General features: G+C 38.3%; 1 protein-coding gene across 2 annotated transcripts in view; it reads right to left on the bottom strand.

Annotated features, from left to right (window-relative positions):
• Positions 1 to 21,780, bottom strand: part of tnc (tenascin C) — a 53,950-nt gene that overhangs the window by 2,569 nt on the left and 29,601 nt on the right. The window contains exons 11-21 of one of the 2 annotated variants that reach the window (XM_036598044.1): positions 17,074 to 17,349; positions 12,670 to 12,942; positions 10,952 to 11,074; positions 7,784 to 7,927; positions 6,829 to 6,948; positions 6,314 to 6,457; positions 5,630 to 5,760; positions 5,253 to 5,385; positions 3,527 to 3,678; positions 1,158 to 1,254; positions 876 to 1,037 (exon numbers count right to left, since the gene is read on the bottom strand). In XM_036598044.1, coding sequence (XP_036453937.1) covers positions 876 to 1,037; positions 1,158 to 1,254; positions 3,527 to 3,678; positions 5,253 to 5,385; positions 5,630 to 5,760; positions 6,314 to 6,457; positions 6,829 to 6,948; positions 7,784 to 7,927; positions 10,952 to 11,074; positions 12,670 to 12,942; positions 17,074 to 17,349 — 1,755 coding nt within the window. The remainder of the gene's footprint in view (positions 1 to 875; positions 1,038 to 1,157; positions 1,255 to 3,526; positions 3,679 to 5,252; positions 5,386 to 5,629; positions 5,761 to 6,313; positions 6,458 to 6,828; positions 6,949 to 7,783; positions 7,928 to 10,951; positions 11,075 to 12,669; positions 12,943 to 17,073; positions 17,350 to 21,780) is intronic. The other variant, XM_036598045.1, reaches the window with a different exon arrangement.

The raw sequence follows: 21,780 nt of genomic DNA on the forward strand, positions 1-21,780 counted from the left end.
GACAATGCTTTAATGCAACACCGTTAATCCTCAAAGGAGTCACATAGACCTGACCCTTAACCTGCTGTCCTTGCTATGAACTCAAGTTGAACTTCTGCAATCTACTTCTGCATTTTAAGTGTGTGTGTGTGTGTGTGGCACGCATGTGCTTGTTCTATTTTGCAAGAACTCACCCCTTTCAATAACTGTTTTCTAATCTTTTTTTTTATTTCTTAGAACTAAACAGGCTGTTTTGTTACTGTGCCTTTAAGACTGGCATATGGAACTAAGCTCTGTTCTGATTGGTTGTCCTTCTTGTGCCTTATTCAAAAAGCAGTTTGGACTGAAACAGTGTATATGACTTGAGTGTGAATGAGTGCTAAACTGCTGAATAGCTGGATATATGTAAATGTGATAGTTTGTGTGACATCACAAAAACAGTCAATTCAAAACAGGCTGTTTTTTGCTGTTTCCAAATATGTGCTGCATGGATTGAATGGTATGTTTTGCAACTTTAACACTTTACGTACTACATTAAAGCAGAAAACTGATTTTTCTATGATATTAGCCCTTTAATGTAATATATTTATTCATGTAGAAATGAAGCACGTATTTAAATTAAGTAAATTAAATGCATCACTATTTCAGTACATGGAATATTGAGTTAATTATAGTATTCACATATTATTATTATTATTATTATTATTATTATTATTATTGTTGTTGTTGTTATTATTACTACTACTACTACTACTACTACTACTACTAATAATAATAATAATATAATAATAATAATAAAATGCTATCCAGCTTTTTCATCAGCTATAACTGCATTTCATCATGTAAACAGAACTGAGCCAAACATTTTTAGGTGCACGTTTCTGAGGGAATTTTACCTGCAGTGCCACTGTAGCCGCCCACATGCACCTTATAGCGACTGCGTGGCTCAGACACAGAGAACTTGTCATACTGAGCGTATGCCGACTCGCCCTTATCTCTGAGATCCACTCGCAACTCATACTGGCCCTGAGAGGTGATCTTATGCAGGTTAGAGAGACCTGGACACAACGAGAGGCAATGAGACTAACACATCAAGCAGAGAGATTAACCCTAATATCACTGTGACAGAGCATTTCAGTTTTATTATGAAGTCACAGAAAAGTTCACACGGTTCATACCGAGCCAGAACTCATCATTCATGTCCCCAAAGCCTGCAGTGTAGTTCTTCCAGTTCCGGAAGAAGTCCACTTTGCCGCTCTGCCTTCTGACGAACACCTGTAGCAAAATAAACCATTAACCCCCAGTATCACAAACCTCCAGTGTGTGTTGATAAGCAACAGAACATGAGAGAGAAAGTGTGTCGCTAATAACATCAACATAGTCATGATAACGCACAACCTTGCCGTCGTGCTGTTGCTTTTACATAACAGTATTGCAAAGTAAACAAAAACGTAAAGTACAGAAGTTCTGAAAGTTGTTTTAAATATGAGTAATTTCTTTAGGTCCAGGAACAGCAGTTATTGTTGTTGTTTAGTAACATTTTACTGTGAGGGATCATTACAGTACCCCAGAATTATTATTAAACAGGGTCTCACACTTAAAAATCTAAATCAATGAAGTCAAGAAAAAGTAAAGATTGAAAATTTGTCCATTTTAAGCTTTTTAAAAACTGCCCAAGCCATCATTTAAACACTGCAAAAATGTAATATGTATAAGTGGGGACATCTTGAATCTGGTGGACATGACCAGTCTTTTTGTTGTGTGGGTCTTTCTCCATTTTGGAGTGGGAAACCATGTCACAAAGGTTGCAGGGCTTAAAAAAGATGCTTAGAATATTAGGCACAGCTCCAAAAGTCAGTATGTACATTTACACAGCCTAAGATTAAATAATACTTTTCCCTTATGATTCTCTGATTTTCTTTTTTGCTATAAACAATATTTTTAAGAGGTTTAACTTAGGATTGTATATAAAACAGATTGATGTTTACTTTTTATATTATTAATGTTATACTACATTTAATATGTATTTTATTAAAAAAAAATTCATTTGTCACAGAGGTCATGTTCACTGGTGTTATCAAGACTCTTATTTTACATTTTAACACAGTATTTTCAGCTCTATTAAACTGCTTCTTTGGGTCATGGCTCATCAGAGAGGAAGCATGAGAAGGCGATTCACACTTGCACCCACTTTCCTCTGGTTGCTGAACCACAGTGGACACTTCGCACTTTAAACTTAAACTGAAACCAACAAACCGTACTTACTGTATTACAGTAACTCATCTGTGACATAATGCTTACTTGCACAGCTGTATGCTCATATCATTCTTTAATATTCTGCATATAATAGTTATTATATTATGTCTCATTAGACCTGCATATGTGTAGATATTCATGCCTGTGTATGTTCAGATATTCACACATCTCTTTAGCTCCTCTCACATTGGCTCTTCCTTATCCATATCTATTTACTGTATTTTTATATGATTTGTCTCTTAGTTAAATACTACAGTCTGTGTGCTTGTCTGGTCTGTTTAGTATGTTACATGTCATATCCGTGTGCACTCACTAAGGCAAATTCCTAGTATGTGTAACATACTTAGTGAAATAAAGTGATAAGTAAAATGATATTATGTGCTTTTCTCAGATCTTTTCTGTCACGCCTCCTGCCGGCTCAGCAGAGACTACCACCCCTCACACCGTGTAGAACTCCCAGAATCCTCTGGGGGATCACATGACCACAGACTCTCAGCCATCTACCTATCCAGGCTCAAGTTCACCTGACTATTGATTGTTATCACCTGTTCATGTGCCCATATAACCTGTTTGTTTCCATAGTCTCCTTTTTAAGTATTGTATCAGTTCACTGTGCATTACCGAGCCTTTTGTTCCAGTGTTTGACCTCCTGGTTTGTTTTCTTGCTCGTTTTTCTTGTTTACAATTCTAGCCTGACCCCTTTTTGACTCTTTCGTGTTATGACCTTCTGCTCATGTCGTGCACTCTGACTTTTAAATTATTTTGTTACTATGTTTATTTTTTTATTATTTATATATATTTTTTTAACAAATTGATTGAATATATTGAAAACTTTCAGCCTAACATCAAACTGATGGTGGGCAGAAAGCCCAGAAAGACTGCACTAAGGCTGCTGTTGTTCTTTCAATGGTGTTGGTGATCTTCAAAGAAGCGTTCAAAGATATATTGGTTGCAATCTCAAACGATACAAATCATAAAACTCACCTGCCATATTTTGTTTTGCCAAAAACAAACAAAAAATAAATAAAATTGAATACGTTTGTTAAGTATGGCACACATGTCCCAATGTATTGCAGGGTCACTGTAGAAGCACAGATAAATGCTTTTGAACTAATCAGACTGTGTGGCTGTAACTAATAGGTGTATAAGGTTCAGTTATTTTCATGGTAAATAAGCAGAGTCAGAACAGGAAGAGCCAACATTACATTAATCACATGGGCACACTTTAAGCTACAATGCAAATGTATAATCATGAGTATTCAGTTTTGATGAGTGGAGGGTAGTTACTCACCAGCCAGCCGCCTCCTTCTGTGGTCATGTCACAGTAGACCTGCAGGGGCTGACTCTCATCACCACGGAGGTAGATGGTAAACAGGCCAGAGGTTGTGTCTCCATTCAGTAAAGCCTGAGAACAGTCCTTAGGGTGTCGGTACAGCACTCCAACTGTATCACACAGAGAGAGAGAGAGCAAGCTTGAGCAAAACACTGATGACTAATAGTGTGTTTAGTATTCCAGAATAGCTGTATGTTCTGTGTGTTAATCAAATTTTTTTCTTGGATTTTACTTCTCCTTCTAAGACCCACTCTTGACATTTGTAAGGGTTAATGTCATAATACATGTTTACATGACCATTTTCTAACCTCTCTTTATCCCTCAGAATAAAACAGACTTTTTTGTTGCTATGCCTTTAGGGTGGTGTATGCAAACTAAATGATCTTTTTTTTCTGATTGGTTGTCCTGTATTGTACCTAAAAAGCAGACCAAACTGAAACACTTCTTATAACTTCAGCATGAATATGTGGGGCTAAACTGCTGTGGAGTGCAAGAGATGGATATATTTAAATGCTTCTTTTTTGTGACATCAAACATACTAAATCAAACTCTCTTCTTTCAGTTTTCCATGGAGCCTTTTTATGTGCATTATATTTATACTGCAGAGTTCAACATATTTTAATATAATATTGCAATGAATATCTTTCATTGGAGCAGTTTTTGACTCTTCCACAGCACAGTGTGAAGTAAGCGATAGAGCACTATCACTTTCATGCAGCAGCAATAAATATACATTATGTGCTAGATTCCTGGACATGGATTAAGCCTAATCTTGGACTAAATTTTAGTGTCAGTGGAGAACTGCCATTGAAAATTCTTATTAGTCTATCTTTATGTTTAATCTGGGAAACTGGGCTTATGTGTCCAAAAGTATGCAGACACCCTTACCCTTATAATTAGTGAATTTAGCTACTTTAAGGTGCACTCATTGCTGAAGCAGGCATTCAACTTGTTACACAGCTTGTATAATTCACATTCACATACACAGCTTGTATAATCTCCATAGAAAAGCACTGCCAATAGAATGGGGTGCTCTGGGGCAGCCACACATGAGTCACCATGCCCAATGCCAACCATCAGCTAAAGGGGTATGAAACTCCTCAGCTGTTTTCTGGAGTTATAGGGCTCCACTCAGTAGCTTTGGGTTGAGTTGGAGTGACCAAGAACTAATCGTCCAGCATCAATGTTTGCTCAAACTCAAATCCTCACAGCAATGTTCCAACATCTAGTCTAAAGCCTTCCCTAGAAAAGTAGAGGCTGTTACTGCAGAAAGCATAGGCAAACTCTCTATTAATACCCTTGATTTCAAAAGAAACATTGGAGGAGCAGGTGTCTACAAACTCTTGGACACAGTGTATGTTCTTAATACTGGCAATTTCTTCCACCTAAAACAAATGAAGCTGCTCAAAATAAAGTGGCCCATTGTTGTTACTTAGCAGCAAATGGTCAATGGAATGATACATGTATAGTGATATGCCCTTATCAGATATAACAGTATGGCTAGAACGCTTTTCAACCACTGTAACTGTGGGCAGGACTGCTGTATAATTGAATAACAGACAATAATGCCCACTGGAAGCCATTTAGCATGGGCATATATAATACATAATCATTAACAAAGTGGGTGTGTCTTGCCCTTTTTAGCTAGGGGTAGACACGATGTTATATGTGTATGTGAACGCACTGGTGGTGAAGACGGTGGAGATGATGCGACTCCTCATGGGTCCAGAGATGGCCTGCAGACGGACGGTGTACTCCGTGGAGGCGCTTAGCTGGCCCATGTTGTAGGATGTGGATGTGGGGCTGAGGACCACCTCCTGAGAAAGGACATGAGGGTCAGATACAGCATGGCATTTCCAAATGCAACATTATAGATATTATTAGCTAAAGAATTAAATTAGATGTCTTAAAAGCAGAAATAAACAGATATTTAGTCCAATTTAATCTTAGCTGCCATCTTCTTTGCTCTAGACAGAAATGTAACCTATCTGTACAAGGACAGCCCTGAATATTGAAAAGCAGCTGAATAGGATTATTTGGCTGCTCATGTATTCCACTGACCCGGACTGCACCATCAGCAGACTCGTAGGTGAGGATGTAGCCGGTGATTTCCGCTCGCGGTGCCTTCCATGTTAGCATGGCACTCTCTGTCTGGATGTTACTGGCTGCCAGATCCTGAGGAGAATCCACATCTGCAGCAGAGAGCAAACACTTAGCACTGGCATTACAAAATTCAAAATTCACTAAAAAGAAAGTCTAATTTGTCAGTATTTAGTGTCTCCACACTTTCCCTTTATTGCAACTTCCGTTCTTTTCAGAAGACTTTCAGTTTTTCAAAGAAATCTGCAAGGATAGTTTTCCACACCTCCAAAGTTCAGTCTTAGAAGTTGATTTAATTTTCTGCTTTTCATGATCCGGGGGAATCCCAAACACATTCAGTGATGTTGCTGCTCTGATGTAGGTGCTAATGATTAGTTTATTTTCAATATATCTTAGCTACCAATGAGTCAAGTACCATTAATATCTGAGGATCCTAAATGGATAGACAGCTATTCACCTGCAAATTGATATCATTTTATTGTTTGTTGTACCTTAGATAAATCATACTCAATAGATTATTCTTACTCATTTAGCACATGAAATTCCTTTTATTATTCAATATTCTTAAAGTCCCCTGTTTTCGTACAGTATGAGTACTTAGGTGTTTGTGTGAGTGAAGGGTGTGAGTATATGTGCATGTGTTACCGGTAGTGAACTCCGTGGAAGTGGCGGCGCTCTTGGCTGCTTCTCTCACTGCATAGACTTTGACAGTGTACTCAGTGGCAGGGATGAGTGAGCTCATCTCAAACTCCACAGTGTTTCCAGACACTCTCTCCATCACTGGAGGCACTGCAAAAAACATATTCATCATGAGGATTTTAACCCTCCTTTTAATCTAGACACGGAATATCAGTTTAGACTTAGGGCCATGAACTGCAGCGTTGATTACCAAAGGAAACACTACATTCACCCACACCAATAGATATTTTACAGTCATAGATCAACCATACAACATAAAAATACATCAGAGAGTTGATGTAACACAAGCCAATGGAAAAGAGTGACCACAGAAGCAAAAAGATAACATTAGCAGCTAATGATATAACAAGGTACAGATCCCAGGGTTTCTGAGTCTGTCCTTGCCAGGCCTGGAGTCTGGCCTTCATGTTTTAGAATGCATGGGAAAGTCCAGATAGGTTTGAACTGTAGTGTAGCGTTACCACTGTCTGCACTGTAGGTGATCACATATCCGTCCACTGTGGCCACAGTAGGCTGCCAGAGCAGCAGCGCCTCAGTGTCTGTGATGTTAATTGCTCTCAGACCCCGAGGTTTGTCCAGCGCTGAGAGGAAACATACATAGAAGGTTTTGGTTTAAAATGTATTAAGTGTATTAAGGAGCAGAAAAGCTATTTTTTGTACCAAGGTTTCACCATTATCAACATTACGTTTAAACACTCATGAGACACTTGTAGGTTCACTGGTGGTAGATATATTTGAATCAGTCAGTTTCCGTATGATGCACCAAGCCACTCTGATATTCAATGAATGAGTAACTCTAATGAATCAGGCAGAAATGCAAAAAAATCACTGGAATTCTAAGCCCATATGAAAGAAAAATATATGTACACATATTTGCTTGTTTTAAAATTATATGTGCAATATTTGCAACATTTTAAAATAGTGTTAAATATATTGAACCATGATGTTTTTGAATAATTAAATATGCACATTTGTCAATATATTGAAATATATGCACATTTGTTGAAATATATGTAATAGTGACAACTTTAATGTGTGTGTATATATATATATATATATATATATATATATATATATATATATATATATATATATATATGTCAAACATATTTGAAAATAGAGGCTATTAAAAACTGCCATGTATTTTGAAAAATATGTGGTAATATATTTCCTTTGTATATGGAAATATGGAAAGTTAAAGTGAATAATTTTCAGCATTGCCTAATATCTACTATCACAGTTACTGAGCAAAGAAATAGTTTATACAGCTATTTTCCTCTGCTTCACCTGAATTTCACTTATGTTACTTAAGTCATGTTTACTTATTTACTTTCTTTAAGAAAGTCTAAATGTATCTGAATTGCAGGCTATGTGTAGTTTGTGTATAGGTGCATGTGTGAGGTATATGAACTGTACCTGTTGTAACTCTATCAGCGCCTGGTTCGCTCTCTTCCAGTCCCTTTACTGCTGTGACTGTCACCTGGTAGGTCACTCCAGGGGTCAAGTTGGGCAGCACTGTGTGGGACTCACCTCCATCAACCGTGATCGTCATTGGACTGCCTGCAGAGGGCGGTAGAGAGCCAGGTTTTTACCACTGAGTGCAATTATATTCATGCACTTTATGCCAACTGCCACAAGAGGGCAGCGTTCTCTAAGAAAACTGATTTGGGATCATGCTGGAGCAAACTGAGGAAGAAGGCGCTGATGGAGGAAACAGAAGGCTTTGATAGATGACATCCACCAACAGGCCCACATAGCTGAGGATGTGCTTGCGTGCCCTTCTGATCTGAAAACCTGAGCACGTCATGCTGATGCCAAAAAGGACACGGTGTGACTGAATAGGAGTTTAAAGACCTGACAATTTTTGCGAATATATTGCCTAAAATTTGCACATAAAGCGAAGCCACATCAGAACATCTGAGGACAACTTTAACACTTTTTAGAAAGTTTGTGTGTATCTAGAACATTCTGTATTCTGTCATAGCTTTGATTTTTTTTTTCCTTTTAATTATACAATGCTGGGCAAAGGTTTTAGGCACTTGAGAAATAAGATTTAAAAAGTTTAAGAAGTTATTTATTTGGTAAGAAAACTTAATTTGTTCAGAAAACAATATTATATTAGATTTCACTAAGTACAAATAATATTAATGCAGTAAGAAGTGATTGAAGTTTGTTTAACCATTTCCAGGCCTTGCTTTGTGGCAGCCCAGTATTAACTGTAGTTATCATCCAGTAACTGGTTTGGCTACGCAACACTTCATTTTATTAAATCAGTTGTGCTGGTGATGGAATTGAACAAATCTAGAACCAAACTTTGCTCTTCAAACTAACTCACAAGGTATCAGTTACACTAAAACAAATATTTAGTTGAGATGTTGTCCTAAGAAGTACAATTAGTAAAACCTTTTGAGTCACATCAGCTGTCCTCCTTTCATATTAAAAATGACATTTTAGCGAATTTTTTATCCAGAGTCACGTACAGTTTTAATTGCGTTACAGAGGTAGGGGAAAGTAGTGATAGGCATTTCACTCAAGGACTTTTTTTAGTGCACACTGTTAGAAATGAAGGTTCTGTGCAGGTACATTTTTCATTCCTCAAGGTAAACAATGTAAATGTACCCTCAAAAGTACAAAAGCGGTTTTAAGGTCCAATTGTGAACCTTAAATAAGTTTTTTTTCCAGGTGAAAAGTACATATTTGTACCTTTTCATGACCTAATATTTTAAAACAGAACAATAAAATAAAAGCCTGGAGACGAGATGGGGTGTGTGGAGTCAGTACAACTTAGAAAATATAACTTCGATGGATTATGGTACAATTATGTTCCCTGACTAAAGGTACTGAGATGTGCCCTTGAGGGTACCACCCCAGTGATGAGAGGGGTACTGCCCCAGTGAGAGTTTAGTACCTTTATTTCTGAAAGTGCTGCAGAGAACCGAACCCTAATCTGCCATGTGGTTGGCAGCAGTGTTACCCACTATACCACATCAGTCCCTGCATAGTTGGTTAAAAAAAAAAAAACACCACTGGGTCATTTAATGCAGGACATATTAATTATTCTCCTTGTGCTAAGTGCAGATATTGACATACTAAAAACAGTCCATGTGACTTTTGATAATTATCCATTATGAAGTTTTGAACATTATGAGGGGTTGCTGTAGTGTTGTGGTAAACACTACTGCCCCAAAAAGAGGCCTAGAGCAATATGACAAAAGAAATACGAGAAAAGTTGGTATGACTCAGAGTTTCGACTAATTGTACGTCTCAGGACAACAAACATTCTTTTGTTGGGTCAACTAAATGTTTCTTTGTCAGCCAGTAGAACTAATTATAAACAGAAGTTGAGTAAACAAGAAAAAAATAGTGGAAATTCTTGTTGCTCTTTGCTGCATGGATGCATTTGGATTCAAGAAAATCAGTAAACTTTGGTCAACTTTGCAGTTTGCTCTATGTCACAATTTTTCCTAAACTAAACCAAGACAAAATAGAAATTATTATCTTTACTAATTCTGATTATGACAGAACTATAGCTAATATCTGGACCATTATTGGCAAATGTAGAAAAAAAAAAGTCATTTTTTGTTCTGCCCTTAAGTTTGAGAAGCAAGTCAACACAGTTGTGAGAGGCAGCCTATTTCAGCTAAAGAGCACAACAAAACTCACACATCCTATTTATTTTTTTATCTTCTTGATTTTTGCGCCTCACTCTACTTGGGTATCTATCAGCCACTTTCAGTTCCTGACAGGTGCCAAGAAAAGGGAGTCGAGTTGAATTAAGTTTTATTATTAGTTGTTTAGAAAAGCTCTGCATGCTGCTGAGCTATATCTCTGACTACTGCCTCCCCACGAGCCCTACGATCTTCTAACTAGTTGCTCTTAGCTGTTTCATGGTCTCACATGAGGATTTATCTATTCCTGCCCCAAGACTCTCCTGTTTTTATAACATCTTACCCAGAATAGAGCCACACTTAAAAACATATTTATTTTCCTAGGCACGTTTAGAGTCCTTTTAGAGATGCATGCTGTTATCTGTACTCTCTTGGTTTGTTCTGTCCTACCATGAGTGCTCTTCTCTTTTGTCTTCCACTGTTTTCCTGTTTTAGTATATTTTACTCAGTAGCACTGTGTCTTTGAAATGTGCTATATAAATAAATGTGACTTGACTTGACATAAGAAACGGTACCTCATAAATCAAAGTAGAAATACAAACCAGGGCCTGTCATATTCAAGAAATATAAAAAAGAAATATAAGACCACTTATATGCTGCACATGATGTATTACAGTGAGTGTGTTGTTAAAATGCATTAGCTGCACAAAAAATGTTTTTGTCATCTCCGCATTTACAGGTCTACTACTGGCACCCCTGAGAATGCTCAGCCTACACCAACCCTCTGCTGCAGAAGCACTTATGCATTATGAAATACGATTCTGCATAGAGAGCCATATTGCAAGAAGAAATAAGCAAAAACATTCCCTTTCTTCAGTTTCCTTGGATGTAATTTTCCTTTTTTTCTTGTTTGTTGTACTTTACTGTACTATAAATGTATTCAAACACAATGCTTATGACACAGTTATACACTTACCGCCCTGAACAGGCACGTAGGTGACCCGGTAGCTGTCCACACGGGCACGGGGCACGGTCCAGTGAACAGTGGCAGAAGTGTCGGTGACCTCAGAGAAGCGGATGCCCTTTGGTGTTCCCAAGCCTTCCAGGAGATGACACACAGTGAGACAACACAAGACGCAGGACAAAACACAAAGCATTAGAATATACGCTGGACAGCTGGATCTGAAGCCAGTTCAAGGAAGCTGAGTCTCCAGTCATTCCAAGACACAGACAAGCTATTTCAGAGATGTAGAGATAGTGGAACTGAAGCACAACACGACTCTGCTTAAAATATCCCAGCTGGCTATGGCACAAATCTGAGCATTGAGGCTAATATCGTGAAAAACCACCGATGAGAAACACACAAACAAAGAAGACGGGCCTCGCGGCCATTTGTCAACGCCAGGCCGCGGAATCTTGCGTGACACACACGGGGAGATTAACTTGCCCCATTACAGGAGCACAATGGTGAGACATGCCAGCGTCACACTCAAGAGGAAAGAGAGGCCCCCTGGACAGAGCCGGACGACCAGAGACAGACGCACATTCAGGACAAACACAGAGCAGTTTGCTCCGTCCAATGGGTAAGACCCGTGACTAGACAGCCGGTTAAAGACATCAGACGGAGCAGAGGGAAAGAGAGAGAGTGAACGACAAGGGAGAGGTAATGGGGTGGAAGAGAAGGAGAGATTTTAGAACATTTGAGTATCCTGAGCAACTCTGTGGAATCCCAAACCAAATTATTATCTAAACAGAAGCTGTGATTGCGATTTTTGGCAATGATATCTACTAAATGCTACGGCATATCTACTATACTACTAGTATATGTACAAGACTGCGGCCTGATATCTATATCTGGATAGTATCAGTACTGTTCGTTAATCTGTATATTTAGGTAGAATTTCTAATAGACCACTGGTTGAAACAATTACAGCAGGCATGTCAAACTGGGGACCTTCCAGGCCAAAGTGTTGTGGACATTAGCATTTACCCTCATTTAACGCTCTGAATTCAGTTCATGAAGGCCTTGCTAAGTAGCTGATGAACTGAATCAGGTGTGTTTAATGAGGCAGTGTGCTGAAGTCTGCAGTGTTGTGGCCTGCAAGGACTGGAGCCTGACACATGTGCATTAGAGTATACTGTGCAACTCTAGACAATCAAATCAAATTTCAGATTAACATCAAATTGATATCTATACCAAATAGTGAATCTATTAAATGGCTGGTTGAATCCATTCCCACCCCTTTGAACTAGATTCCTAATCCTGATCCTAGCATACCCACTGGTTTGTGCATTTTAGGGTTTTCACTGCTCCCAACAATTCAACTAATCAGCTAAGTAACAAGCCCTTCCTGAGCTGGAGAGAATGTATTAAAGCAGGGAAAATGCAAAACTTTTCAAGGCACTGAGGACTCTCTGACCTAGGATGGAAACCTCTACATTAGAATGACTCAGGACCAAAAGCAGAAGAGATAGAAACACAGATAAGACATACAAGACAAACAGTGTACCCAACAGCTGTTGGTGAATAAGAACAGATTAGTATTCAAACTAAATTAAACCACTAAACAGTTAAGAACATCTTGTGAGAAGCATTAAACACATTGTGAAGAGATGGAGGTAAAGTACAGGTCAGGTCAAGATGTTGCCTTCATCGGCTTGCAGGAGTTGCTTGTACAAAACACATTCAAATACCTGTTCGAGCTACGCCCAAAATGGGCTGGAAGTTCCGTCCCGCAATTATCCCAAAGAGTTCGATTTCATACTTTGTATCTTCAACAAGACCAGAAACCACTTCTGTTCTCTTGTCTCCAGACACTCTCATCAGCTTTGACTCAGCCAATCCATTCGAATCCGTGATTTTGATGACAAATGTTTCAAAGGTGTCTTCTGGAGCTGTCCATTCCAGCGTAAAACCATCTGGCTTGGTGTTGGAGACGAAGAGATGGTTCACCTCAGGTTCAGCCTCTAGATGCATAAAGGAATACAGGTGTTCTTCCTTCTGTGGGCTCCAAACATACTCTCAACTGGTTATAAAAGCAGTAATTTAAATTTGACCACACCTGGTCAGTCTGCATGCTTCTTTGAGTTAACTGTTGTTACGTTTGTGAAGATAAGAGCACAGGAAGAACATGCAAAAGCTTGGAATAATGAAATGATTAATAGAATCCAGATTGCCCATTCTAGTTAGAACACCAAAGCCTTAGGAGTGTTAGTAAGAAAGCTAATGATGAGTTTGAAGCGTGTTTCTTTACATTCTTTTTATTCTATAAAGTCACGCTAAAAATAATCTTAACTGTCTTCAGATGGGGGCTCTTAGGGGGTTTTAGGCCTTCTTTATATGGACAAGAGATTGAATTGTGTTGCCTGAACAAGAAGACCACTGTTCAAGAATGTGATATTGGATTTTGAGAAAAGCAAAAACTTAAATGCAGTGGTAAATGTGGTAAATAAGTATGTAAAAGTATCCTCCAGTGTGATGTGAACAAACAAGTGACTATTTTGCAGCAACAAAGACGTCTAACATTGCCAACAAAAGCTGGTAAAGAAATAAAACTGAAGGGTTTACTATCTAATTCCTTTGGTTTCCAGAACATCATGCCATTACCACCACATAAATGTGGTCAGATACATAAAGTCTGACTGTCCTCACTTTCCAAGTCATCTACGGTCATTAGCATCATGAAATATGATCTATGTAGCAACCTTTTCCAGCTTAATGTAAGCTTTCTTCTGCACATGGATAGACATAGAAAAAGTGAGTGTAACAAAATATTCTTTGAAGTGATCCATAATTCATCATGTATTGTTGGTGGGGATTACTAGCATGACTATCATCAGCAAGAGAAGCCTAGCTGCCTAATCCTCTTTATGCCAGTCAAATAGAGTACAGCAACTAACAGTGAAGCAACCTGAAACATTAACTTTTCTCTGCATTTCACTGTTATACCACCCCTACCCTTAAAACCACTTAATCTAATGATGGTGGCTTTAAAATCCCCCTAGTCATTACCGAGAAATGCTGTAGAGTCAAGAAGACGGCCATTAGACCCAACACATAATGGTTAGATTCAAACAGCGGGACTAAGTAGGCACTGAGTAGGCATATAGGCAAGTGCTTGAAAGCACTGGAGTAGTATGTCAATGTTTACTTGCATCATTAAGGGAGGATTCTTCTGGTGGATGGTAAGAGTACCAAGAAGATCAAATGTAGAATGTAGACAGAATGAAACAAACAAAGTTGCATCCAACTGAGCCAACACAGCACTTAGCAAAACCATTGCTGTCCTAAATTGAACCTCCTTATTCAGCAGTTGCTGTAACTCTTCTGAACATTGCAGCAAAGAGGGGGCCTCCGAACACTTGACCGGACTGAACCTCTTCTTCCTCTCAAGCTCGGGATGACGTGAGAATCACAAGCTATTTGTTGCGAGGAGAAGAAGTGGTTGGAAATGAAACGCAGCGAGGACAAATCCTGTGGAGCTGTCACTCTTCATTAGCATGGAGCGCTAGCTTGAGAGAACTGTCAGTAGGACTGTTGGGGGGAGGGAGGTCTTGTGTGGGTGATTTAAAGAGTGCTAACATGTGGTAACCACAGATCACTTTCATCAAGCTGGTCTCTGCTAAGTCTCTCAGCCCGGACAAAGAGCCGTCTGTTCATGGAGGAGGAACGAGGCGCCAGCTAACCTGCAGAAAGGAGGTCTGCTGGTGGTCATGATACTGCAAGCAATGGCTCAATAGCCTTCCAGGTTGTTGCCTGCCAGTACAGTTGATATAATTGAGCTAAGCACAGGGCAGCTAAAGTATCCTCTAAAAAATGGGTTGATAAATGGTTCTTGGTCTGGACATGTGCTTCAAATGAAAAATGTCAATGGAAAATTCTGCAGATGTTTCAAAATTATATTGTAAAGATGTAAACAATGTCCTCCAAAGTGGTTTGATTCTACAGAAATCAGTGTTGGTCACACTGGTTGTGATAGGAACCAGATGTCCAACACATTTATCGCCTCTGAAAGCTACCTCAAAGAAAGTTAAACAAACAAAATAGTTATGAATAAGTTGCCCAACGCCCAAAACATTGTTTTATAGCAGTTTTTGGGCCTGTTTTTGGTCTGAAAATGTATTTATAAAATACATTCAGGGCAGAGACACATGGTAGAGAAGTATATATAGGGTGGAGAGGTACATGCAGGGCACTATGCAACAAAATAGCACCAAAGGGAAACTTTTTTATTAGATTTAAATACTTTACTATTATCAACGTTACATATAAAATCATTTGGATAGTAAATAAAATGTCTATATTTGTGATGTACACTCTGCAATCCCTGCTTCCTGTCATTACCATTTGTGCAGAACTTGAAGTGGGCAGGTGTCTCCACAATGCACCATTTCCCATCAGACCACGCTAAATAACTTTGTTTACATCTCAACGATTAAAACGATTCTCCTTTAATTGCTATAGAATCTTTACACAATGCTAAAAGGTTCCTCACACTCACACATCTCATTTACGAAAACGGTTCCTTAGAACTGTCCATGGAAAGGTCATTTATGGAACCAAAAGTGTTCTTACATGATGACACTCCAAAGATCTCTTTTGGCACCTTTATTTTCAAGAATGTATTTCTCAGACCATATAGGGTACTTGAGTAAGACCTCAGCGATATTTCCATTTTGAACTTCTACCAATTGCTTTCCAAAAGAACTTCCTGCCCGTATACAAGAATGAGTTAAAAACTTGTGTTTAAGTTCTGTCGTTAGACTAATTTCAGTCTAATCTGTTTGCCGTATTCATTTCACCTATTAGCATGCACACTCGCAAGTCCGACACGACTGTGGCCCCTGCAGCCACTGCTTGATAAATGCCAAGAAAATGTGTGAAAGTGAGGCCGGAGAATGAAGGCTGTTGCAGAGTTAGAAAACCGGGTCTGCATACTGACGAGAGCTTTCAGAAGTAATGACAAAAACTCCTTGGGATCACTTCCCTGGCAGGCCGCTCCTGCCCAGTCGGCATCTTTATTTGCTGAGTAACTAAGCAAAGCCAAAACTTCTGCTTGGAGCTAATAACCAGCGTCAAAAGCATAATGTGGTGGGCTGTGGAGCCATCACAACTATGTTGTTGAGAACATGTGTCATAATAATCTTCTATCCTTGGAAAGTAGTGTTTTGTGTTTGTCATAATGATGTTGATACTCAAATGAAAAAAACACTGTGCACTGGCATGCTTACAATGCTTGTTGTATGCTATGGCCCATTAAAAATAAAAGGCTATTATTAGCTTGACTTTTCTTTGGCTGATGAGCTTAAATAAGGCTGTGATCATAGAGGGAGGTCGGCCTGTGCACCTGCAGGCTTTGTCTGTGATTAGGCAGACCAGAATGCGCAAGGCTTCATTATGCTCTGCTGCAGGTGTGCTGTCAATGTGAGCATGCTCTAACTTGCCATTGAGCAGGAGAGAGTGGACTAAAACCTTTAAACGTGCAGGATCCACAAAAGCTGACGTGAAAAGGTTGCTTGTGGTTTTAGGTAATTACGTGTACATCAAACACATTAGGCTGAAAGCATTCCTATAATTGTGAAAAAGAAAAAAATCCTATTTATAAAACTGATAGTTCTGGATATAAAATCTGAGTTTTACCTCTTTATGCCATGACTAACAAGACCCCTTAACCACTGTAAACAAAGAGACTCATTGGAAACCTTTGTATATTATTTTATATATATATATATATATATATATATATATATATATATATATATATATATATATATAGGAAACCCCTCAACTGTAGTAAAACCATTTTAATGCACAGCCTATCATGGTTTATGGCTACATTTGATAAGTGATTTGAATAGATTTGAATTAGAGATAAAAATGTTAAGAGTGCTCTTATTAGTACATGCCGGTAGATAAGCCACTATAAATGTTAGATGTTAGTCATCACTCAGCATCCAGTGTGTTACACAGAGTGAAAAGGCATTAGTACTGAATTCGAATCCCTTCTTGAGAACGTGTTACTGTTAATAATGGTGAAGATACAAAGAAGAGGTGCTGAAAGGAGACGAGATGCTCCGGCACCAAGCGAACGGTGGTACCTGTGATGGCCTCAGCAAAGACTGGCTCTAAGAGCTCTCCCTTGTACAGTCCATACAGAGTGACCCTGTAGAAAGTGCTGGGAGAAAGGTCAGTAACGGCCAAGCTGAACTCTTGGCCTGACAGAGTGTGGTTCTGGCCTTCAGAGAGGCCATCAGGGTCGGCCACCTCGATCACAAAGCCCTCAAACTCCCCTCTCTCCAGCTCCCAGGAAACATTGAAGCTGTCCCAGGACACCTCAAAGATGGTGACGTTGCCAACCAGCGGCTTTTTGTCGTCTGGATGATAAACAGAAGAAATTAAGCAGACAGGCAGTGGAGCACTGGTACATGTGAATGAACACATCTCGTAAAGCTTGATGCGTGGAGGCAGCAGAGAAGTTCGGGATAGTCTTCTTTCTTCAGCTCAAGTATAGCGCTCTGTACTGCAGTGCTGTATTCATAAAGCAGTAGGTACATTCAAGAACAAGTTCAGCAGAAGTGAAGGAAAGTTAATGTGTATATAAAACAAACAGAAAATTCACAAAATCCCATTTCTCAATTTATTTTTCATTTTCTCACACACACACACACACACACACACACACACATTTTTCTAAGCCGCTTATTCTTCTGGCTCATGGGGGGTGCTGGAGCCAATCCCAGCAGTCATGGGGCGGAAGGCAGGAAACACTCTGGACAGGTCGCCAGTCCATCGCAGGGTAAACACACAGGCATATACACTCACACACACATTCACACCTAGGGGCAATTTAGCATGTCCAATTGGCTTGACTGCATGTCTTTGGACTGTGGGAGGAAACCGGAGCACCCAGAGGAAACCTACTAAGACATGGGGAGGTTTTTCATTCTCATTGCACCCAATTCATATTTGACCCTTTATTCTATGGCCCCAGGATAATTTAGATCTATGAGCTAAAAGAATAAACCATGGTGTTAAAGCAGTGCACTGAAGAAAGTAATGCACCTAATTTACCTGATGCAAATGTGCTCATTATTTCTAGCTAAATAAGAGAACATACTGTACTTTCAGGGGTGCCGGATGGTGTTTTTAGTTGGGGGTCTGAAATATAAGCAGATATGCAGTCATAGGTTTAGAACTAGCTTACAACTCTACATACACTTTTACTCCGGACATGTAAAGTTGCTTGTGTTTTAGTCAAAAGCCAAAGCATCTAACAGTTGGCAAGGGAAGTGATTCGGCTCACTGTAATGAAAATGCAACCTTAACTTGAATATTGCATTGCTACTGCAGATTTTGAAAATATACAGCTGTATGCAAAAGTTTAAACACACCCACAGACATTTTTATGCGAATTTTAGTGCACAATGTTTTGTGTTGCTGAGATTAATATATTGGAAAAAACACATAAAATATAACGTTTGCAAGTATTACATTTTATGTTTTTTTTTCCACAATGTGTTTAAATTCACAAATAAACAGTAATTGTGCATTAAAATGTGCAGTTCTATTGGATGTGTTAACTTATTTTCGCTTAGAAAATCAACAAAACATGTAATTTGACTAGGCACATCCCACATTTTTGCAAATTGTGTAAATAAGACAAAACATAAAAATGCAAACTCCTAAAACAAACACACAGCTTTTTTATGGACACATTTGAAGGTATTATTTACTTTTATCTTTACTTTTAGCAGTACCAGTTAAACAGTCCTGAAATCTGGGGGTACTACACACCCCCAACACCCCACTTAACATAATCCTGCAAACTTTTGTCTTTGAATTGACATTTTTATCATAAATTATGCTAATATAATACTTGTTATGAATATAGAAATAATGACATGCACACTTAAATTAAGTAGATTCAATGTATTACTTCATCAGTGTGGAAAAGTTATCCTGAAAAGTAGTTATGTTGGAGTTTTTTTCCATGACAGCTGCAATATGGCAATTCTATAAACCCCATTCATTTCTTAGAAACCTCAGCAGTAATAGCAGCCAATGAAAACCATTTTAAATGATCTGAGGAAAGCGTGTCTCCTCTGTGAGTAAAGAGTAATAAACATCTGTGTCTGTTGATCTCCAGTTCAGTTCCATCTGTTCCATGCAGAACGAACATCTGCCCATGCAATGAAATGGTGCTGCATGACATTGTAAAGTCGGTAGTGATAAACAGGCTCATCTGCAGAGTCATCCTTTGGTCTTAGCCCATTAGCAGCGTCCATGCACCTGAGTAACAGCTTGCTGAGGCAGCTCTGGTATTAATGGCTCGGAGAGGAGCCATTAATTTCTGAAGGTTCTGCGTAGTCTGCTGTGAGCAGAAGTACGCCGAACACTTCAAAACGTGCGCGGCGGCCATGCAGTGCAGCGTAACCCGTAATTGAATATCATTGTGCTCCGTCAGCATTCATGAGGAGAGAGGTGCAGATAGCCTGGAGATGCACCACAGGCTTCCATTATCCTCTCAATGCACATTCAAGTGGGCGCAAGCATGGTGGGCAAAATGGAATGAAAGACAATGGGGATGGAGTGAATGACCTTCACAGGCATCAGCTGACAAATTTGCTTATGAAAGGTGACATTGTAAGTGAGATTCAAAACTTTCAATTAATTAAATCGTCACATTCTTGGTCTTTTTGTTAATCTAAATCAGGATTCAATTCTGTGTGCCTTAGGTCTGGAATTCACTTCATTTGGATTGATGAATGATGAGATGGTGCCTTTTTATGACAAGCCAGAGTCACCTTAAATGAATACTCCTCAGTTTTTCAACCAAAACACACTTACAAGAGAAACCAATAGGCAGCTGCTTCAGCCAGTTGCTTCAGCTGCCGCCCATTGGCTTCTGTTGTAGGTGTATTTACAATGAACATGTTTTCTGTTCTTATCTAGGTACAGATTTAACTTATTGTCTGTGGTAATGGACTGCATGATACAGATCTGGCAGATAGAGGTTAAACTGAAAACCCACTGGAATATTCCTTTAAGGACTTTGTCACAAAGGCTGTCTTTTCTTCATGCATGCTTGCAAGCACATTTACTATTAGCATATTCATACGCATGCATCCCACTATAATGCAAAGGCATAAGCATTTATTCTCATTTTTAGTGTTTGATGTTGGTGGGTTAAGGGGTTTAAAGGGTTAATCATTGTAAAATCTGACTCTCATCAGTCTTCATCATTGAAATAAGTGGAAGTTATTGGTAAGTTTCCTCCATTAATAATATATCATTGCTGCCATAACGAAACCCATATCTAATAAACAGTAACTTTACTGGAGAAGGAAAAAAGGCTTAAATTTTATTATTCTTATATTGTAATATATTGTAATATTGGACACTGTCTATTAGTGCATTTGTCATTAAATTATTGCAAATTCTAGCATTTCTTGAATTGTGTGAAACAAGCAAAAAATATAAATAAAATAGTTATGAGGTTTTGCTATAACAGCTGCAATATATATCCATATATATACATATCAACACTTTTGTCCAAAAACCTTGCATGTCCACTTTTGTTTGTACTTTTCTATCAGTTACAATGTGTAAGAATTTTATATATATATATATATATATATATATATATATATATATATATATATATATATATATATATATATAATATATATATATAATATATGTATGTGTATATATATACATGTATGTATGTATGTATGTATGTATATTTTACATTCAAAAGTTTGGAATCACTTGTCATATTAAAAATTGCTATTTAATAATAGCCTTTACAGTGTAGACTGAAATGTTATAAACTAGACACCAAAATGTAAACCACTGGTTTATTCACAATAACTAATTATCTATTTATACTAATTTCTTGACATAAAAGAACTGTCAATCTGCAAATGGCCATTTGATCTGATTTGGTCACTGCTTTTCATTATGGAATGGTACTTTTGCAGTTTCCTACAACTTGTACCCTACAATCTAAAAAAGGGTTCTTTAGTGAAGCAAAATTATATATGGAACTATGAGAACTGGTAAACTATTGGAATAAAATGGTTCTTTGCCTGGTAAATGACTGCCCTCTATAATAGAGAAGCTTTTGTGTGGATTCTTAAACAAAAGCTTCTATATAGGACAATCAAAAAAGATTCCACTATTGTTTGTTACATTTTTGCTAAGAGTGTATAGAATGTTAGCATCATGTTAGAATAATTTTATATCTATCTGCAACAAATTTGTTTAATATTATTGAAAACAGTGGTTTTAAACTTTTGAATGGTAGTATGCATATATATAATATATATATATATATATATATATATATATATATAATTATATATATATACACACATGCACATATGAGTATATATTGTCACTACTGGGACAAAAGCTTGTATCTACAAAGTGAAAAAACCTTTGACTTTAAATGGCAATTAATGAAACTAAATTTACTTCTGTTGTTCATATTCATAATGAGATTATAACACAACGTAAAGGGCAGCTGGAATTTTCAAATTCTGTAAAATGCAAATAAAATAAAAAGACATAAATGGAGATACAAGGTTTTGTCCTGACAGCACTGATACACACATATGACTGATCTTGGGTGCTGCTGAATGCATACTGTCCCTCAATGACCTCAAATGATGGGTCCCCAGACACTTGAGCTGCGATCCTTGTAATCCTTTCACCAAGGCACCCAATGATTGTCCATCAGGATAAAGGCCCCAGACCAAGTGGTCTCCCTGCCCCCACCCACCCTCATCCCATTATGGGCC

The sequence above is a fragment of the Colossoma macropomum genome, unplaced genomic scaffold (assembly GCF_904425465.1).
Source record: "Colossoma macropomum unplaced genomic scaffold, Colossoma_macropomum, whole genome shotgun sequence".
NCBI lineage: Eukaryota > Metazoa > Chordata > Actinopteri > Characiformes > Serrasalmidae > Colossoma > Colossoma macropomum.